Consider the following 22,925-nt stretch of genomic DNA (forward strand, 5'->3'; position numbering starts at 1 on the left):
AGCGTCAATATTGAACATCCTAACAAATGTCAGAGAGCTGACAACCAAACGGAGGAGAAAGTAAACATAACTACGGAGCTTGTACCATATTTTAGAGCATTAGGGGAAACTCCAGATATAAATGCCACATTGAATATCTACAACGCCGCTGTAATGACAGTACTGTACTCGAAGAACTTAAGAGTCCTGGTTAATCCCACGATACCGGATACGAACACGGCATTCAGTATCGCCAAGGACCAATGTCAAATTGAATTAAGATTGTTAATAGGACGTTAAACAAAATAAACCAAACCAAACCAAACCATAGGATACAGAACTGTCCCCAGCCATATAATACACAGTCCATAGGATACAGAACTGTCCCCAGCCATATAATACACAGTCCATAGGATACAGAACTGTCCCCAGCCATATAATACACAGTCCATAGGATACAGAACTGTCCCCAGCCATATAATACACAGTCCATAGGATACAGAACTGTCCCCAGCCATATAATACACAGTCTACAGGATACAGAACTGTCCCCAGCCATATAATACACAGTCCATAGGATACAGAACTGTCCCCAGCCATATAATACACAGTCCATAGGATACAGAACTGTCCCCAGCCATATAATACACAGTCTACAGAACTGTCCCCAGCCATATAATACACAGTCCATAGGATACAGAACTGTCCCCAGCCATATAATACACAGTCCATAGGATACAGAACTGTCCCCAGCCATATAATACACAGTCTACAGGATACAGAACTGTCCCCAGCCATATAATACACAGTCCATAGGATACAGAACTGTCCCCAGCCATATAATACAGTCTACAGGATACAGAACTGTCCGCAGCCATATAATACACAGTCCATAGGATACAGAACTGTCCCCAGCCATATAATACACAGTCCATAGGATACAGAACTGTCCGCAGCCATATAATACACAGTCCATAGGATACAGAACTGTCCCTAGCCATATAATACACAGTCTACAGGATACAGAACTGTCCCCAGCCATATAATACACAGTCTACAGGATACAGAACTGTCCCCAGCCATATAATACACGGTCTACAGGATACAGAACTGTCCCCAGCCATATAATACACGGTCCATAGTATACAGAACTGTCCCCAACCATATAATACACAGTCCATAGGATACAGAACTGTCCCCAGCCATATAATACACAGTCTACAGGATACAGAACTGTCCCCAGCCATATAATACACCGTCCATAGGATACAGAACTGTCCCCAGCCATATAATACACAGTCCATAGGATACAGAACTGTCCCCAGCCATATAATACACATGTCTAACCAAGACACTTTTAGAATATTGGCGGAAGATAGCCGCGAACAACAAAACTGAAACTAGCAACATCTACACCACAATCACAGAGAAAGCATCTCAAGACGAACAAGGCACGGCAATGGGAATGAATACGGCACCGAACTATACGATAATATTCATAGACTTTTGGGAGAGGAAGTTTTTGTTTTTGTCTACATGTTCTAAAATTCCTTTAGTATAGTGTAGATACATCGATGATGTTTTTTCATTTGGACCCATTCATGAGAGGACCTTTCCTCCATCTTGGATTCAATGAACTCGTGTCACGCTACTGTTAAACTAACCACAGAAACAAGTACCACGTCAGTGGACTTTTTAGACACCACGTACTGTTTTCTTATGAGAAGACAACTCTCTAGGCACTAAAATGTATAATAAACCCACCAATGCTTTCATGTACTTGGATTATGGGAGTTGCCAGTGCCAGCCTAAACACCAGAAGAACAATATAACATTTGCACAAGTATTACGAGTGAGTTAGATATTTAGTGAAGATACCGATTATGAAGAGGAGTGTAAAGAGTTATTAAAAAGACTCATAAACAGAGCATACGCTAGGAATTTAATTTTGGAACATTTTAATTTTAGAATGAACATTTTAATTCTATAATGAATATTTTAATTCTATAATGAATATTTATTTAATTTTTGTTTATTATAGTGTATATAGTATATACATGTAGTTGCATTGATTGTACACTGTTAACGGATGATTACCTCCCCTTATAACAATAAGCATCACATGATATGTGTACCACTTTGAGGGTACTTCAGGGGTTAGGATTGTTGTATCTTTGCACTGACAAACCGTAAATGGCAAAACCGGTCGACAAGAAATAAAAGTTTATAAGCTTACGTATGTTTTTCGAAGCTGTTGAATGTTGAGAAACACTCCTTCCTGATGTCTTCGTTGTTGGGTCGCACTTATTACTAAATCAATGTTTGATTTAAGGGAGAAAGTAATAAGTTAAATGCCTTGAAATAAAGAAAATCGCCGCTGGATATTATAAACAGAATCACTTAAGATTTATGTATTACATATACAAATAAATGTACATCTTTATATAGTCGATGGCCATTACATCCCTTTCCAGAGAAAGGTGACAACAATGTTTACAATTATGGTTGATGGCACATTCTTTTCCCGAGAAATTAGGCAATATTACACGGTTTATGGAACATTAAATCACAATGTTAGTGTGGCCCATTCTTTGACTTCCTCGGATGCCGTTATTTCTCGAAGTTCTAGGTATCTGCGACTATTTTCCTCTGTGCTCTCTAAGAAATAGCGATAGTTCACCATCATACCACATGACTGGTTGATACCACGCATTGACATGTCACCTAGCCAGTTAATTCTCCAGAGGACAGCACCATTACTTAAGTGGAAATTCGCTGAAATAAAAAAAAAATACATCTCACTGCTATTATAAAATTGACAGAGGTATCAGCTTTAGAAGGTAATCATATAAATTTGACTCTTAGTTGAACATTTTCTGAACACATAACAACAGTGTGCACATAACAATATATGTAACCAATAAACAGGAGCAATATATACCTTGTATATGGTATTACAATTATTGTCTATACTAGTACTCTCTTTCCCTTAATTGATAATAATTTGAACCTAGCTATCATTAAAGTTTCAAAACTTTATTTCAAAACTCTTTCTTCAGATGCCAGAGTATTTGTGTTTTCAATAGTATATAGTATAGTCTCAGGCTAATGGTATAACGTCAACATCAGGGAGATATCATCAAAGTCAATGTTGACGTCAACATCAGGGAGATATCATCAAAGTCAATGTTGACGTCAACATCAGGGAGATATCATCAAAGTCAATGTTAACGTCAACATCAGGGAGATATCATCAAAGTCAATGTTGACATCAACATCAGGGAGATATCATCAAAGTCAATGTTAACGTCAACATCAGGGAGATATCATCAAAGTCAATGTTAACGTCAACATCAGGGAGATATCATCAAAGTCAATGTTGACTGCAGCTAAAAATGTTTCACCTTATTTTTTGTTATCTCCTTTTCTATGTATGCAAGTATTTCCATTGAAATTGATTCACTATAGGGTTTTTGCACAAAGAACTCCAATGCTAAGATTCAGATACTGTACATGCATGTACATTTGCATCACTATTAGGTTGAAAATCTGTGTCAATGCCCTGTGATTAATCTTTCTGCTTTACAATCAATACATCCATAGATCTCTGTGACAAAGGCGTTTTATTCAGGAAACATAAAAATATATATCATGAAAAAGACTACAACATGAATGTCCCAGCCCCTATGTTACAATGCAACAAAGGATCATTGAGCTTTTAACTTCAAATTACTACCACAATGTGATCAGGTATAGAATTTGATATAACAATACTATATATACTAGATCTATTCAGGTGTTCTCGAGATACATTGATGGCAGAATGTGACAGAACGCAATGAGACATCATTGGAAGTGATACAACAGGAAATGATACAACAGGAAATGATACAACAGGAAGTAATACAACAGGAAGTGATACAACAGGAAGTGGTACAACATGAAGTGGTACAATAGGAAATGATACAATAGGAAATGATACAAAAGGAAATGATACAATAGGAAGTGATACAACAGGAAGTGATACAATAGGAAATGATACAACAGGAAGTGATACAACAGGAAGTGGTACAACAGGAAGTGACACAATAGGAAATGATACAACAGGAAATGATACAATAGGAGTAATACAACAGGAAATGATACCATAGGAAATGGTACAACAGGAAGTGACACAACAGAAAGTGATACAATAGGAAATGATACAACAGGAAGTGATACAACAGGAAGTAATAAAACAGGAAGTGATACAACAGGAAGTGATACAACAGGAAGTGGTACAACATGAAGTGGTACAATAGGAAATGATATAATAGGAAATGATACAACAGGAAATGATACAATAGGAATTGATACAACAGGTAGTGATACAATAGGAAATGATACAACAGGAAGTGATACAACCAGAAGTGATACAATAGGAAGTGATACAACCAGAAGTGATACAATAGGAAATGATACCATAGGAAGTAATACAACAGGAAATGATACCATAGGAAATGATACAACAGGCAGTAACACAACAGGAAGTGATACAATAGGAAATGATACAACAGGAAGTGATACAACAGGAAGTGGTACAACAGGAAGTGATACAAGATGAAATGATACAATAGGAAATGATACAACAAGAAATTATATAATAGGAAATGATACAACAGGAAATGATACAATAGTAAATGATACAACAGGAAGTGATACAACGGGAAATGATACAACAGGAAGTAATACAACAGGAAATAATACAACAGGAAGTGGTACAACAGGAAGTGATACAACAGGAAGGGATACAATAGGAAATGATACAACAGAAAGTGATACAACGGGAAATGATACAACAGGAAGTAATACAACAGGAAATAATACAACAGGAAGTGGTACAACAGGAAGTGATACAACAGAAAGGGATACAATAGGAAATGATACAACAGAAAGTGATACAACGGGAAATGATACAACAGGAAGTAATACAACAGGAAATAATACAACAGAAAGTGGTACAACAGGAAGTGATACAACAGGAAGGGATACAATAGGAAATGATACAACAGGAAGTGATACAACGGGAAATGATACAACAGGAAATAATACAACAGGAAGTGGTACAACAGGAAGTGATACAACAGAAAGGGATACAATAGGAAATGATACAACAGGAAGTGATACAACGGGAAATGATACAACAGGAAGTAATACAACAGGAAATAATACAACAGGAAGTGGTACAACAGGAAGTGATACAACAGGAAGGGATACAATAGTAAATGATACAACAGGAAGTGATACAATGGGAAATGATACAACAGGAAGTAATACAACAGAAAGTTGTACAACAGGAAGTGATACAACAGGAAGGGATACAATAGGAAATGATAAAACAGGAAGTGATAAAACAGACAGACATGGGGAGCACAGTGTTCTCATCCCTGTATGATATAGGCATAATCATCAGATTAATTCTCCTGTATCAATGTACATCTCCTTGACCTTTTCTATTTTCATTATTAACAGTAAAAATGTATTATGGAGTTCATATATCCTGTCTATGACTTTCTTACTCTTCAAATAAATAGATAAGCAATCTTCCAGAGTAGACAGTACTGGTATAAAATATCACACTTTCCAATAGGTTTGAGATCGACACCACCACAGAAAGTTTTTAACAATAATTTGTACATACCTACTGGATTAAGGGCATATCCTCGTCGTTTTTCTGTGTACAGATACCGAGCACAAAGTCGTGTTAAAGGTCCTTCTAAAACCTGACACACATGTTCATTAGACACCCAGGTGTGATTTTGTAATACTCCCTTTAATACAGTCATCATGTTAGCATTCTCTGGTTCCACAATTTCACGTAGTTTCTCAATTTCTGACTGGTACAACAGCGGTTGGTCTACACATTCAGACAGACCTGTGTACCACAAATCATACAGCAATCAAAATCTTCATAGGAAAGTACCGATCAAAAAACACATACTCTGATAAAACATGTTCCTTATCTTGGTAATAAGAAATAACTGAAAACATTTCCAAAAAAGGATTCTTATGAAGTCAATATACAAAACTCTACAAATCTTGTTTACGTATAGTGCAGAATTTGACCCGCCAAAAATTTTACTACAAGCATTAAAAAATTTCAAAAACTAATAATAACAATTTTTGTCTGATGATCCCAGAAAATTTCTTTAAGTCATGTACATCCCCGCTCATATTCATATGCAAACAATTAGGGGCTATGACAATATAAACATGTAAACATGAGCCAAAGCTTTTATCAAAGAATGATATTATGCTTTGGGGAAATGTACATGTACCCTGCAGAAGAGTTCAAAGACCAGTGATCAATTAAGGTGACCTTTGACCTGAACCCTGAAATCTTTTCCAATGACACCAGAATATGATCAGTTTTAGAACGGGATGTAATGATACTTTATGTAAATTTAAACCAAATTTGTTGAAGATTCTAAAGATATGGCATTGATTTTAAAATGTGTCCAGTGCAGAATGGGGTCACAGGTGACCTTTCACCCTTTAACTTTGACGAATGACCACTAGAATGTGAACAGGTGTAGAATATATGAACCTTATCTATTCATGGTTCTGAGATAGGTCAATGATTCAGAATGCCCTGGGACAGGAAGGGTAAGGATGGACAGACATGGGCATCAGTGTATGCCTCCTCCCTCCATAAAATGGCAAAAAAACCCCATTTATTTTCTATTATTGTGAACTTACTTTCAGCTTTCTGAGACTTGTTGATCTCCATAATAAGCCAGTCCTTGAAACCAGGTATGGGAGAAAGGCTGGAAAACTTTTGGATTGATGGAAACTCCACTTGAAGTTCTTGAACTGCTTTTTTGATTAGATAATTACCTAGGTCAACACTTTGTAAACCTGTCAAAATCATTAATCAATTAATGTAAATCAGAAATTCAAAATACATTCTCATATAAAGGGTTATAATGGATGACACTCAAAATAAAACTATTTTCTACAATATTGGTCATAGGGAAACACAGTCTGCACATTATTTTTTTTTCATTAAAATATTGACATGAATTTTGTTTTCTAAAACAGCCAGAAAATGACTCATATTTGACCTTAAGCTTCATCAGCTTTAAAGCTATAGAATTTAAAATGAATTGTTTTAGATACAACTTTCCTGACCTCTACAACCTCATCATACTGTGGCATTCCAGTCTCTATAATACTTCATTTCCTTCAATCTTCTTGGCATTTCTAATATGTATATGTAGTTGCACTCTCCTCACAATTTGACTTACTCTGGGTAGATTATTAAAATTTAATCTAGCAATGATCATTGATAAAGCTACCATTTTTTTCTCCAAATAATTTTAAATGCAAAGGATCTAATAATCAAACAATACCAAACCCTGACAGTTTAGATAATTCAATTTAGAATATTCGATATATTTATATGTATGTGAACAGTAACCTTTTTGTGTAGAGGTGATGGAGTAGAACACAGCAGCAGATATTTTTGATGGTTCCTCTGCCTGAGACTCAACCTCCATTTCAACTGCAGGAGGACTCTCAACCTCTTGTCTGACATGGCCTAGAGATGGTGTACGAATGATGGACTAAAACATACAAAAAAGGACAACTTCTATATCATACTACACTAAATACACTGCTTTGTTTTATACAAGATATCCATACAGCTATTACCTATCATACTGAACACGCATTCTGAGAGCATTGCTAAAACAATACATGTCCCCTACCAGCCTCTGCTAAAAATAGCAATAGTGACCTTGACCTTGACCCAAAAACCCTTAAACCCATGAATATGTGTCATTAAGGTAAAAATAACTTTTTCGGGCTGCATCCCAGTAACCTAACAGCCAAATATCTTGATTCTGGGAATTTTAGTTATTAAGCTGTTTAAAGGAAAATGCAGACAGACAACATATGGACACTGCACCGTGGCATCAACTCACTTGCCCTTTGGTTATGGTGAGCTAAAATCGACAATGATCAGATCAATTAAATCATTTTGCGTGTAAGAAGAAATGAAGAACTAACTTTAATCTATAAACAGTGTATGGTTATCGGGTTGTTAAAAGAAAGAGAGTGGATTGAAGTATATTGTACAGGAGGTATATATCACCTAGATGAATTTGATTGAATAAAACCACAGCCTCTGATACCTTTGTAGGCTACAGGTGCAAAATAAAAAGTAATTCAACAGTTCATTATCAAGTGTTTTAAAATAATCTTCTTTGACCATGAATAAGGGTCAAGGTCATTTATTGAATTAAATTAGGTAGTTCTTCACGCATGCATGATACAAAGGAATGATGATGACTTAATGTAAATTTTGGATAGCTTCATAATTTGAATAGCAGTCAATGAGATATCAACATGAATAAAGCTTCATTGGACTTTCATAAAATGAGCTGAAGTGGTAGTTTAACAAACATGAATGATTCACATGACATTGCTCACTAAAAACTTACTCAGGTAAAATTATAATTAACAATGAAACAAAAAACATCCATATGGTAACGTTTGAAAAATCACAGCCAAGTCTAAAGCAGCTAGTGCCTAGCGATGATCAGGTATGTCCTGTTTAATTCAAACATATTCTTACTGTCATAAAAAGGGATAATTAGAATTGGGCACAACTTAGTAACATCCTCTCCTCAATATATCACTTTGTATATTATCAAACACAACAGAAACAGAGAAGAAAGTACAAAAAAGTATGTTAGCTGTGATCTACTCACATGTATTGTTGTGGATATGTCTTGTGTGAGAGCTGTGTGTAGAACCACAACTGGTTCCTTGGGCATGCTCTTGTGTGTGAAGACAAAACATCTACGATATGTGCCTACACGTCGTTTCAGGTCAGCCCAGTTTCTTATTGGGTGGACAGCTTCATAATCTGAAATCTGAAGTCGTAATAGATCCTTAAATTTCTCATACATATGACATTCTGCATTTACACTTGTATGTTTACACAGGGAAGAGTCCGAGATTTAAAACAAGAGAATGTTTAGGAATAACATAATGTTGTCATTCCATATTGAAAATCAAAGGAAGATGTTTCTTTTATTTTGTCAGTTCAAAAGTGGGATTTTCTTCCTCCTTACTGAAAGCTCTATGTTTAGAATTATTGATTTGGAGTACATGTAAACTGTAACTAATCCAGGTCATCAAAGAATTCAGATGATGTAACCTTGTCAGAAATTAATTTGTTGTAATTAAAATAGATAATACTAATAAAATAAAAAAGATTGATACATCTGTTCTACCGCAATCATTCCAGGAAGTTGCCTAGAATTTTATAATAGAATGCTAACCTTCTGAACCATGTCACAAGACGACTCCCATGTGATACGTTGCAGCTTGAGAAATCCAACTGAGAACCAGAATGTCAACAATTCCCTGATAGAGCTTTGTAGTACCTTCAGTCTAGCAAACTCCTTCTCACAGTGGATCGTTGAGGCTCTGGTCTGTGATAGACATTTATAAACCAGTAAAATCATCATAAAATATATTACAGCTAGATTGATGTTGTTTCCCACTTGTAACCCTGTCAGGTCTCTAGTATATCTTACAGGTATTGTAGTCATCAAGGTTATTATTTTAGGGTTAAGTGGCCACAACTATAACAGCTTATATAATGTTTTATAAAAAAAGCTCTTTAAAAAAAACCTGTCACGTTCCAGAAATATTGATACTGCTCCCTAGTTCAACTAATGGTGCTCTTGACTATTAATTATTATCTCAATTTATTTGAAAAAAATTGGCAATGAATGACAAATGCTGCACCAATATATATACATTTTCTGTAAATGTATTTACCTATATATACCTGTTGCATCACATATTAGTAAACATCACTAACTTTCCTTTGTTGTAAGTCATACATACACTCTATCTTTCCAGCATTCAGATGTATGATCATGTTCAGAACTCTCTGAAACTGGATGCATTTCTCCTATATTTTATCATTTCAACTTCGACAATATGTCTTCCCAATCTTACCAGTATGTCTGCTCTCATGTTGACTAGAAATTTGACTCCGCCCTCAATCCTGCCAATCTTTTGGAACAGCTGTTGGTAACGAGGTACGAGAACGCTGCGTAACCTCTCCTCCGAGTTCAGTAAAGCTGCTTCCCCTCTTCCCTAACAACCAGTGTTTATAAACATGTGTGAACTCTGATTTTAATAGATATTAAGTCATTTCAAACAGATGGGATATTATGATTATTTATTCTACAATGCGTTTGTCCATGCAAATTTAAAAGGTAGCAAACTGCACTGCATAATTATGCACATATACTTTTGTATGTGTACCATATTGGCAAGATTGCTTTTTCCTGTGATAACATATAATCATCCATTTAACCACATGTCTTTAATGGAAATGAATGCTGACAGACCAAGCTGCCATGGTGACATATATTACCTGTGCTGTGGTGACTCCTTTTGCAGCTAGCAAAACATTGTCCTGGTTCACACTGTACTGCTGTGACAAGACTTTTAGGAATATCAATTTCTCCTCTGCATTAAGGTCATTGTAGTGTTTGACAAACCTGTGACATTTAGCCTAAATACAAAATCATCACAATAAAATGTTAACCAAGCAAAATAATAAGAATATCAAACTTTCAAAAATGGTTCATGCAGTAATAGTGAATCCATTTCTCATTATCATAATAGGGTTTCCTCCCTTTGACCTGCAAACGACACTAGTTTTAAAACCCCGATAAAAAAACAGCCTGAACAGGTTTATTTTTAGCCTACCTGAGTGATAAATGCCAAATGTGATTTTTATATTTCAATTATCAATATCATTTTTTTCACTACCCACTTACCCAATAGTAAGAAGGACATGTACACAATCTCATATCAAAACTAATAAAACTGCTCTGAATCGGAAGCATTTTTAAAAGAACCTGGCCATTTACAACTCAATTCAAATATCTATCTCATAAATAACCAAGCAAAATAGAATGAACTACCTCTGAAGATAAAACACTGATTTCAGGAGAATTGAACACAGATTCTAAAAATCTGGAGGTGCTTTCGGCATCCTGTACAGTTGACGGGTCACTCCCGCCATTCATACTTCGGCATCGGGGAACTGTAATGGTTATGCCTGGCATGTATTTCAGATGCTGAAAAACAAAATACACATAATCTAATTGATTTAAACATATTTTATTTGTATCAATATATACAAGAGGATTGGGCACAAGTTTTCAAACTTATATGAAGCCCTTTCCCAATTATCATGATTTTTTACAATTTTTATACAAGATGACATGACATTTGAAATATTAACAATTATATTGGGGGGGGGGGGGGGGGGGGGGGGGGAGAGAGAGAGAGAGAGAGAGAGCCAGGGAGAGAGGTATTACGAAATTTAGTTTAATTTTTTACTAAGCAAACAAAACAAATCCGATTTCGATAGCAGAAGATTAAACTGTTCGCTGCACACAAACACACTGCTATTTCTAATGTTCGTTATATCCTGTTCCATGGTAAGCTTTCTCCGTTCGATCCATTGCCTTCTGGAAAAAAATATTTGTTTCTCTTTCGCTATCGGAATCGGAAGAGACTTTATAAATACATTTTCTTTTTTTTTTAACTGTCAATATATATATGTATGTATAATATTTCACGATATTGATTAAGAAAAGAGAAAACGGGCAATTAAAATCTTCTTGAGTCTTGAATGTATTTCTGAGTGATTTGGCTTATCATAAAATTATCTTCAATGGATAAATCATTGTTTCCATATAATAACAGTTGCAGGTCTAGTGGCATGAAATTGTTTAGATTTCGGAACAATTCGATTCTCTGTTCAAAGTAATTTTGACAAATAAAGAAGTAGTGGTATGCATCCTCAATAGGATGTCCACACTGATAATGGCGATAATCAATAAGATGTGATTGAAAAAGGTCATTTTTTAGAATACTACATTTGTTTCTTAATCTCGCATGCAATATATTAGATTTTCTATTTCCAACTGAGTAATGGGTAGGTACTTGTGTTCTATTGGAGATAGATTGTTTAAATACTGAATATGAGATACTATGTCTAATCTCTAGATCAAGTTGATTCCAAAGTCGAATAGTAGATGGGAAAAACGATTTGTTTGTTAGTTGAAGTCTGAAGTTCGATAGAGAGTAATTATTTGCATCATGTAGGTTATAATGTGAGTTTTCAGATACCAAGGGAGGTAATAAAGTGGATAAGTAACTAGGAGTGAGTTGGTTAGTAATTTTATAGAATAGTTGTAGTTTTCTTCTAGAACGATGATTTACAAGAGGTTCTAATCCACTTTCAGAGTATAATGAGAGCCTGCTAGCAAAGGAAGGTAATCCGGTAATTATTCTTGCAATTTCTAAATTTAATTTTTCCAAATTATCTGCATCACTGAGAGAACATCCATCCCTAACCTCGCAACAATATTCAAATAAAGGCATAATCTAATTCCCAATATCAATCCATTTTTGTTAAAATGGACTCTTTTATCATATCAGAAGTGTCATAACATTAACTTAGGTAGATATTGTCATGAAGAAAAAAAAAATGATGTACATGTACCTGTATTTCCTAACTACCATTTTAATTATTATCAAATACGAGGTATAACGAGAGAATTAAGAACTTTTTATAACAAGATTTCATTTATGGATAAAAATAACATAAATCCATCAATGAATAATCACATAAAGTTTATGATAAACAAATTCCAAATTTCTGCAATTTCTAACCCATTTTAAAGTTACAGCACATGAAATTGAATTTGATCTTTAAGAATCAGTTATTTTATCCAAAATCAGCAGGCTTCAAAACACAGCAATCTTATTCTTTCTTAATATTCCTGTGAAAACAGACACTAATATCAAAATATTTACAAAGTTATAAAAATTCAAAATATTGCAGTGTTCCTAATTATCACATTGACATCCAAATATCATTTAGTTATGGTGAATATAATAACAAGAGGCCCATGGGGCCTGTATCGCTCACCTGGTTGGATTTGACCAAATGTCAAAATAATGTTCATGTTCAATTCCTTTTGTTTGTTAACCTCAAACAATGCTATTTATGGTTATAGCGTGGGGATCCCAACTGCTTTAAAGAAATAATGAAGTCCAGACTCTCTGAGTTTACAACATGCATTTATAACTTTATGACTAGTAGTGATTTGAAGGAATTACCTCTATTTCCCATATGGGGCCCCGCCCCTTTGGCCCCTTGGGGGTCAAAGTCACCATTTATGCAAAATCTGTTCCCCTTCCCCCAAGAATGCTTCTGACTAAATTGGGTTCAAATCCATTCATAACTTTATGACAAGTAGCGATTTAAAGGAATTGCCTCAATTTCCCCTATTGGGCCCTGCCCCTCAGGCCCCTTGGGGGTCAGAGTCACCATTTATGCAAAATCTGTTCCCCTTCCCCCAAGAATGTTTCTGACCAAATTGGGTTCAAATCCATTCATAACTTTATGACTAGTAGCGATTTGAAGGAATTACCTCTATTTCCCCATTAGGCCCCGCCCCTTTGGCCCCTTGGGGGTCGGAGTCACCATTTATGCAAAATCTGTTCCCCTTCCCCAAAGGATGTTTCTGACCAAATTGGGTTCAAATCCATTCATAACTTTATGACTAGTAGCGATTTGAAGGAATTACCTCTATTTCCCCATTAGGCCCCGCCCCTTTGGCCCCTTGGGGGTCAGAGTAACCATTTATGCAAAATCTGTTCCCCTTCCCCAAAGAATGTTTCTGACCAAATCGGGTTCAAATCCATTCATAACTTTATGACTAGTAGCGATTTGAAGATATTACCTCTATTTCCCCATTAGGCCCCGCCCCTTTGGCCCCTTGGGGGTCAGAGTCACCATTTATGCAAAATCTGTTCCCTTTCCCCAAAGGATGTTTCTGACCAAATTGGGTTCAAATCCATTCATAACTTTATGACTAGTAGCGATTTGAAGGAATAACCTCTATTTCCCCATTAGGCCCCGCCCCTTTGGCCCCTTGGGGGTCAGAGTCACCATTTATGCAAAATCTGTTCCCCTTTCCCAAAGGATGTTTCTGACCAAATTGGGTTCAAATCCATTCATAACTTTATGACTAGTAGCGATTTAAAGGAATTGCCTCAATTTCCCCTATTGGGCCCCGCCCCTCAGGCCCCTTGGGGGTCAGAGTCACCATTTATGCAAAATCTGATCCCCTTCTGCCAAGGATGTTTCTGACCAAATTTGGTCAAAATCCAATAAGAACTTGATGACTAGTAGCGATTTGAAGCAAATGTTGACGGACGGACGACGGACGACGGACGACGGACGACGGACACCGGACGACGGACGACGGACGCTGCACCATGGCATAAGCTCACCGGACCTTCGGTCCAGGTGAGCTAAAAATGTCATCAAGCTGATGAGACATCAAAATATCACTCAGTTGACAAAGATATTAAAATATCACTATTAAAGTTGATGATATTAATCAAAATATCACCAATCTGATGAGACATATCAATATTACTAAGTTGATTAGATATCAAAATATCACTATATTGAGTTCTAAAAATATCACAAAATAGCAAAATATTACTAAGTTGTAAATTTCCCAATGTGTTTTATCACGTATCACCAGATTGTAAACATCACACAGTGCTATACCGCCAAGATAAACTTATTATAGTATGTACACTGTAGCAATGTATTACCAAGAAATCATACTACTGATCTTACTCAGAAAGATTACTAAAAGATACCACAAACTTGTTAAGACAGAGACGCATTATGTGCATTTGTTGGTTTGACATGTATGCATGGATGGCTTTAGTACAGGTACTCGCCTGCAGGGGAATATAAAAACTTGTCTATACAGTCCACAATCAAACCACCAGAAAATAGTGTAGAACAAAACAGAAAATCATCAGTGTTAAAATCATAGATACAATAAAAAAAAATATATGTTTATTTATTGTCATTTGAAGGTCTACTGTTCTTTTCTGTGGTTTGAAATTCAATCCCTCTACGGATGTTTCAAGAATTCAGGAAGTATGTCAACAAGCTAGTCCACTATCCAGACAATTGGATAATATATACAGAATTGCACATTATGATCACTAGTCTATTTTCATGTGGTAAAATATATAACAACAACAGAGACGCCACGCAGTCCAAGCGTTTGATAGCATTGCGTCAAGTTCATGGAAACAGTTCTATTTATAGTAATGTAGGGAAAGAGCAGTGATTTCATTTTAAGTCTAACCTCTTCATGGCATTTTTCTTTCAACTCATTTTTTCTAAGAATTATCATAATGGTCATTCATTCAAGTAAAACATCAATTCACTTTTAATCAAAGCATAAATTCCATACCTAAAATGAAACAATACTTGGGTCATTTTTGTTTAGATTGAATACAATAATAAAATACATACAAATCAAAGAACCCTGATAAATCGGAAGTTTAATTGGCATTTACCATCAATGAGTATTGGTAATTTCCAACACAACATACTGTTAATTTTCACCTGATTTACATTAATTAACAGTACATATAAATGCACTAAGATAACTTTTCTCACATGTACAAAACAAAATCAGTTGATTTAACCAGAGACATATTAATTTAAGGTCTTTTATTTAACCTTATATGGTAAATATTTGAAGTTTTAATTCTATCAATTTAATAATATAACCTTTAAGTTAAATTTTATTTCAGATTGTTTGGTCAAGATTACTAAATCAACAAATCAATAAGAAATTGAACCAATTGTCTAAGACTTGGAACTTCACATCAATATTCTGTATGTATAGCCTTGTCATAATCACTTGTTTTTATTCATAATATGTCAGTCACTTAAGAGACAACATTGTCTCTGATTCATGACTTATATTGATAATGAATAAGTGTGGTCAACCATGATAACTTATAACACATTTTAATATCTGAACTGTGAATGGCAGCTTTAAAGGTGATATTAACATCAGAACCCTTCCGATTAAGGTCATCATAGCATGAGTTACCATTCTTTTGAAATCTTAAATGAATAGTAAAAAGAAATAGAAAATAACTGCAACTGCTTTAATATAATTTGGTGTACAATAAAGTATCTAGGAACTCAACTGAAATTAAACATTAAGTTAAAAACACTATATAAATTAACATTGAAGGTGCATGATCTAATGTTAATTTCATCACTTTCTGAAAACAAAAATCAACATAAAAGAATCACAATAATTGAAAACTTTGTTATATAAATCATGCAATATATTTACATTCATGCAGAACTTAGCAATTTTGTAAAAATAATGATGATTTAAGCTGATATCAAGAATCTATACATGTAACATATTTCACATGTTCAATATTCAAAGAAATTTAAGCTTTATGTAAACCTGAAAAAAAAGTGTAGAAACTTACAAAAAATGTTACCTGAAATTCATTAATCACTTGAGTTTTTTGCTTATAAATAGAACAAAAACAAAATGAAATACAAATACTATTTTCAATTCAGGCATATGGATACAATATGCAGCCAACTAAAATTAGATTTGTAATGCTACATTTATGCATTAATTACACATATTTGCAACAACTCATACATAATCTTTTTAAAAAAATCAGTCTTTCAGCTAACGATATATCATTTATAGTATATTTAGTTAAATGCAAATATATGTTACTATATATATCTAGAAACTCCTACAGTACATGGATCAATTAGCAAACATTAAACTGTGCAGATCGATTAAAATCATCCCCATGAGTATCTAGTTTACTTGTATATATGTTATCAAAATGTGTTTCCAGTGATTATTATTCTACCTATTCAATGAAGATATTTTACTTACGGTTTTCAAAAATTGTCCTTAGTTTGTTTTGAATTTCTATATATACATCACATTGATAGAAGAATTTTAGTGTTATCCTCTGAACGTGAGAAACAGAAAACTGTTCAGACTTCTGGCGAAAAGCAAGCCATACCTTGAATTTAGCTACACATACACAATTTCTGAGAAACGTCCAAAATAAAAAGTTCAAGCATTCGTGGAACAGGAAGGGAAAATGCTTGCTGGATTCCCCGAATAAGTTATCTTACACAGTGACCTACTTTCGGTTTATCAATTGACATGTATCTCACCGTGACGGACTTTGTTTTACATAAAATGACTGCATAAAAAAAATGTCGCGAATAATGTCCAGTATATACCAACCGTCTTAATGGCAAGAAGTCGCTTAGTAGTTGACCCCATGTTTACTAGTACTCGTAAAGCTAACAATTTACTCATCTCACATTCTCAGTATGACAGCAGGAACGAAATGACCTGTGATTTTGACCTTTGACTGTGAAGTACGTCACAAAAACTGTGTAAAAGCTAACATCATTAAAAATAAATATAATAGATTCAGGTTGTAAATACATTTCATTCTAATAATTATACATAAACTTTATCAATATGATAAGTTACAGCCAATCTATTAATTTTGTCAAAGATCAGAAACAAATGATTTATTTCGTAATTTATTTTTCCTTAAGCGACGGCCACTATGACGTTTTTCACAGAGCAATGAGGACATGCGAATGGAAGTTTCGTAAGGTTATTTTCATTATGCATTATATGTTGTTTATAGTCTCTTTAATCTAAATTAACTAGCATGGAAAAGGAAAAGTGAATGGACAAAATCTTTAGGCCAAGAAAATGTTCACCATACTCCCCAAAACGGTTCGGTATGCGTTTGTTCAGTCAAGATCGTTATGCCAAAGACGTCAGCAGGTTTACCGGTATGCGACATGGCCATGGTCCGACACACCAAGCACATCACCGAGTTGGAGCAAAGCTGTCTCGGACGCAGAAAAGATTGTGGGTTATCCAACGTCGTTTATGAGTCTGCGATGCTTACTAAGCGATGAAATTTCCAACGTGGCAATGCTGATGAGAAAATTAGTTGGAACAAGACATCCTCTTCTGAAAACTGCAAGGTGATAATTTTCTGTTTCAGCTAGCTACAGTAGAGGCATTTGGAGTCTGTTATGAACCAGCTTAAGTCTGTTTTTACACTATCATTCAGCAGTGTTAACTTTAATGTATGCAATCCACAAGATGGAGCTAATAGCAAGAATAATGATCATGAGTTTATGATTTTTTATGAGTTTTTGTGATGAGTTTATGAAGGCAAATATCAAATATTCTTTTAAAGCCGAGAAAATATCAGAAATCTTAGAAGTATACACCCAGTAGCCTCATTAATATTTGATGCATTGCTTAATTTATAGATTGACATGAGATGGCCCAAAAGATTAATTTTTATTGGAAACTACGTATACGTACCTTTTGTATGTAAGGTATCATTGTATAATCTCTCAGTTTTAATTCCTTAATGCTATAGTATCTGTGGTAACCACTTATAAAATAATATAATATATATATTATAATCAATCAGTATATGCTTTATGTTTCTAGGGGCCTTGTCGTTGATGGAAAATACAACATGCAGACCAGAGGACTCCTTGTACTTCTTATATCTAAATCAGCTGGTGCCGCACAGAGTGTATTCAATGATTTATCAGATCCAGATGTCGTAGATGGTATTCACAAAAGGTTTGTAAGCTCTCTATACTTGCATATATAGTGAATTGCAATAATAATTTCAGCAAAAATTATATGTATACAAATCTACAAATCTTATCCTTGGACTGCACAGACAAATAAATATGCATTATCAACAAATACAGATACAGGAAGACATTTACATGATAGTGAATAAACAAGTGTAGTGACTAGTTTTTGTCCTCATGCACACATGCCCTTTCATTAAGAAAATGATTCTGTTCCCATGTTATTAGGAATAGCCCATCATCATCAGATGGTGAGATAATCAAATCACCATGTGTCTGTGGTCCATATGTTGTTGTTCCGTCAATGTGTAGCCTACAGGCGACCATCTTGGATTTAGAGAATTGAAGTTTGTTGTCGCTATTTCTTGAAAGGTTCTGGAGGGATATTCCTAAAGCTTCATGTGTAGGTTCCCCTTGTCCCTAGTTGTGCCATTTGAATTTAAGATTTTTGATCAGAAAAATAAAATGGCCGACAAGTGGCCATCTTGGATTTTGAAATTGAATGTTGTTATCGCTATTTCATGAAAAGTACTGGAGATATATATCCTCCAAACTTATGTGTAGGTTCCCCCTGTCCCAAGTTGTGCCAATTGAATTTAGATTTTTAGTCAGAAAAAAAACAAAATGGCCAACAGGCAACCATCATGAATTTTGAGAATTGAAATTTGTTTTCATTATTTCTTGAAAAGTACTTGAGGGATATTCCTAAAACTTCATGTGTAGGTTCCCATTGGTCCCTAGTTGTGCCATTGAATTTAGATTTTTGATCATAAAAACAAAATGGCCGTTGATATTTCCTGAAAAGTATAGGTATTGGAAGAATTTTTCTCAATCTATACACGTAGGTTCCATGTGTTCATGTTATCAGATTAGTAAGAGGGAAACATAGAGAGAAGATCTTGACCGTCTGACATGTAACCTTTCAAGATCATCCAATGGTGGGCGCCAAGATCCCTCTGGGTGATTGAAATCCAGATTCTTTATTTATAGCAAATACATCTAACTGATATGAAATCTGTAAAGTAAAATACGTATTCAAAAGAACAGTCACTCATTGTATTCATATATATTGAAAATAATATTGTACTGAAATTATTACATGGTAAATTCAATAATTATTTGGACAGTATTAGCCTGTACTTTGCTGTCAGCCTCATTAACAGAAAACATCAGTGTAATTATATAGCTTTATATTGTATAATTACATGTACTTGTAAATGCTTTATTTCTTTTCTTACACATTTGTTATTTGAACAAGACTTGCATATACCTGGATATCCCTAACTTTTACTCTATAATTCAACAGTCAGCGGACCTTAGCAGAGATTACAGAAATGATCTACACTGCAAACCTTATCCATAAAGGTGTTATAAACCTCTCGGCGCTCACCCCAGAGGATGGTCCCGCACAGGATATGGAGTTCGGAAACAAAATGGCTGTCCTCAGTGGAGATTTCCTTTTGGCTAGTGCCTGCACAGGCTTAGCAGAACTTAATAATACTAAGGTGCTATAATATTTCATACATCAAAATATATATGTATATATCATTAGATTTTTACATCTATTTCAATTCTTTAAAAAATCATTTCACAAATATTGACTTAGAAGATACAAGTTCATCATTGCAGATGAATAATTTTAATAAGAAAATTATCAAGTACTTAATTATATGAATGATTAATTACTGCCACAAGGACTTTATTATTAGTTCCAACCTTCAGTCCATATATGTATCATATATAACCCATGGCTTAGGTATGTTTGGCTTGTCCCTGAGATTATGACATTGTAAGGATGGAATAGCTGTAGTCTGTTCTTGTTTTAATTGAATTAAGTTAGCACATAGTTAAGATAGTTTGTTCTTTATTTACTACTACATGATAAGGGGATGTTGTTAGTCAAGTCTGTAGTCTATATTTTGTTATTTTCTAAGTAGTAAAAATGGATGAGCCTGTTGTCTGTTCTTGTTTTAATTCTTTGCATGCTTTTTTTATATATTGTGTAGGTTGTTGAAAACATATCCTTGGCCATTGGTAATCTGATGGAGTCTGAATTCACAGAACTGCGAGATACTGATGGAAAACCTGTGCTTCCCTCAACTGTTAAGTTTGATGATTGGGTGCGACAGACATTCCTGGCATCAGGGAGTTTACTAGCTAGGAGTTGTCAGTCAGCCATAGAACTTTGTAATCAAGATGATGATGTCCTAAAAGCTGCTTTTGCCTTTGGTGAAAATATGGCATATGCACACCAGGTAGAGGTTGGGTTTTTTATACAATAAATGCGGCAATCCAGAAAAGTTGTTTATTTACACATGAAGTGAAAAATATAGGTAGTACACAGTTATTAAATAATTAATGTAAGCGCTGGCTATGTGTTCGGAAAAAAATAATAAAGAAACAATAACATGTATATTAAAGATGTGTCATACTTACTGAAATTTTATGGAAACATGAGCTTGTCTACCTAACATATCAATCAGAAATGGTGTATATATTTTGTCCTCTTCAATTTTCATCTTAAACCAAGTCACTCTTGCTTTAATAATCGTGTCTTTTAGAATAAAACTTGCACCATACATATCATTTTGATTTGTACTAGATGCAGGAAGACCTTAAACCTTTCCTAAAGCCAGAGGATCACCTACAAGAATTAACACTGACTTCTGCACCTGTCATCAAGTATCTAGAACACAAGTCTACACAACAAAGACCCTTAGGAGCCATTAACTTTAAAAAGGTCAGTTATATTGATATTTAATTAGTTTCCATGGGATTTTGTGCATATTATTATATGTATTGATGTTTATTGACAGTTACAGGCATCACATCTGTTTCTGTAGACTTTCAGTTATGATACCTAGTAGGCAAGACATATTTTGGCCTTGAGTGACACTTTGCAAAAATGTTTGCTGATGTCGACTCAGATATTTCAAAATGTGCTTTTTTTCTAAATCATAAGTTTGTGTGATTTGAACCAATCAAAATGAAGTTATGTTTTCTGTTTATTTTTTATATAGGATATGTTTAATTGCATATTAAAGAGAATATGATCTGATATAAAATGTCATACTTCATTATCAATTTTCATTATGTTTTCAGATTGTAGAATTAGTGAAGGAAAGTCAGGCTCTGGCGGAATGTGAACAGTTGTGTTTTGAGTACGGACAGAAAGCTAAGGCAGCACTACGTGTGTTTCCTGAATCGGACGCTCATAATGCATTAATAAATATTGTGAATGCTACAGCAGTTTCATAACAAATGTAGATGTTTATGTGAGAGAGAGTGTATATGTATGTTTATGTGAGAGAGAGTGTATATGTATGTTTATGTGAGAGAGAGTGTATATGTATGTTTATGTGAGGGAGAGTGTATATGTAGGTTTATGTGAGAGAGAGTGTATATGTAGGTTTATGTGTCAGAGTGTACATGTAGGTTTATGTGAGAGAGTACATATATGTTTTTGTACAGAGTGTTATATTTTCTACTTAACATTTTCAATTAGAAGATTAAATGATGGAAGAATTAGTTTCCAATACCTAGCTGTGAAACTTCATTACAGTTCTGAACAGTTTTCCGTCTGAGAATTGGTTTTACATGATATTTTTGTTTTCTATGAATGCGAAAACCTTGATTCACCGAGTAGATATATAGTTGACATTAAATCCTGGCCATTTCATTTTCTTGTCAAATAAGTTAGATAATGTTTTTGTATTTCCTGGTCCAACAGTGCATTGTATCAAAAATAGATATTAACTTTCAGGGACCCTTATGTCTGTTTTTAAAGCTACATGTACACACATAAAATTGTGAATATAAATGTATAAAATTCATTTGTAAAACAGAAGTGGTTATCCTAATAAAGATTTTACGATTGTTATTAAAGTCTACTTTGTTTTTTCTTCATTTTCTACCATTTGTCATATTAACTGATTTTTAGCTCACCTGGTCCAAAAGAACAAGATGAGCTTATGGCAAACCATTGTCAGGTGTCCGTCTGTGAAAAATTGACTTCTTAACTGCTGATGAGAATTTAGACAAATTTGGTAGGAAGCATCCTAATGTGACTGGGATTAAATGTATACGAAAGATGAGGCTGATCCTCCAGGGGTCTAAGGGACTGGGCAAAAAGGGGTCCATTTAGCAATATTGATATTAAAGACCTCTTCTCTGGAATCAAGCAATGTATGACATTGATATTTCATTGGTGACATCCCTAGGTGGCTTGGATTCAAACTTATACAAATGCTGGATTTGTCTCTCCGGGGGCCTGAGTATCGGGGCCAAAAGGGGTCCATTTGGCAATATTGATATTAAAGAC

At 34.6% G+C, this 22,925-nt stretch overlaps 2 protein-coding genes across 4 annotated transcripts; one reads left to right on the plus strand and one right to left on the minus strand.

Annotated features, from left to right (window-relative positions):
• Window positions 1-640: 640 nt before the first annotated feature.
• On the minus strand, window positions 641-17,307 carry LOC117327932 (malonyl-CoA decarboxylase, mitochondrial-like). Of its 3 annotated transcripts, XM_033885180.1 has the most exons (11): window positions 16,839-16,961; window positions 15,252-15,359; window positions 10,977-11,132; window positions 10,421-10,561; window positions 9,997-10,137; window positions 9,309-9,461; window positions 8,733-8,897; window positions 7,439-7,583; window positions 6,718-6,876; window positions 5,660-5,893; window positions 641-2,754 (listed from the first exon to the last, which is right to left on the minus strand). In XM_033885180.1, exons 2-11 carry the CDS (start codon window positions 15,306-15,308, stop codon window positions 2,546-2,548), a joined length of 1,560 nt encoding a protein of 519 aa, XP_033741071.1. In that variant the 5' UTR covers window positions 15,309-15,359; window positions 16,839-16,961; the 3' UTR covers window positions 641-2,545. The 3 variants fall into 3 exon arrangements, with proteins under 3 accessions (XP_033741071.1, XP_033741070.1, XP_033741072.1); XM_033885179.1 differs by lacking the exons at window positions 15,252-15,359; window positions 16,839-16,961 and adding an exon at window positions 17,202-17,307; XM_033885181.1 differs by lacking the exon at window positions 15,252-15,359.
• A 233-nt stretch (window positions 17,308-17,540) lies between these two features.
• On the plus strand, window positions 17,541-22,482 carry LOC117327933 (decaprenyl-diphosphate synthase subunit 2-like). Its single transcript, XM_033885182.1, has 6 exons — window positions 17,541-17,968; window positions 18,450-18,587; window positions 19,911-20,109; window positions 20,611-20,859; window positions 21,207-21,344; window positions 21,707-22,482. The coding sequence occupies exons 1-6, from the start codon at window positions 17,688-17,690 to the stop codon at window positions 21,860-21,862; spliced, it is 1,161 nt and encodes a 386-aa protein (XP_033741073.1). The 5' UTR covers window positions 17,541-17,687; the 3' UTR covers window positions 21,863-22,482.
• The last annotated feature ends 443 nt before the right edge of the window (window positions 22,483-22,925 follow it).

This window comes from Pecten maximus, chromosome 5 (genome assembly GCF_902652985.1).
Source record: "Pecten maximus chromosome 5, xPecMax1.1, whole genome shotgun sequence".
Taxonomy (NCBI): Eukaryota; Metazoa; Mollusca; class Bivalvia; order Pectinida; family Pectinidae; genus Pecten; species Pecten maximus.

Coding starts and splice junctions, on each gene's coding strand:
- LOC117327933 (XM_033885182.1), top strand. CDS start 17,688: ATGTTCACCATACTCCCCAAAACGGTTCGGTATGCGTTTGTTCAGTCA. Junction 20,110..20,610: donor CAGAACTTAATAATACTAAG/GTGCTATAATAT, acceptor TATATTGTGTAG/GTTGTTGAAAACATATCCTT. Junction 20,860..21,206: donor ATATGGCATATGCACACCAG/GTAGAGGTTGGG, acceptor GATTTGTACTAG/ATGCAGGAAGACCTTAAACC.
- LOC117327932 (XM_033885179.1), bottom strand. CDS start 17,276: ATGAGTAAATTGTTAGCTTTACGAGTACTAGTAAACATGGGGTCAACT. Junction 10,138..10,420: donor AAGGAGTCACCACAGCACAG/GTAATATATGTC, acceptor ACTGGTTGTTAG/GGAAGAGGGGAAGCAGCTTT. Junction 9,462..9,996: donor ACATGAGAGCAGACATACTG/GTAAGATTGGGA, acceptor TGTCTATCACAG/ACCAGAGCCTCAACGATCCA.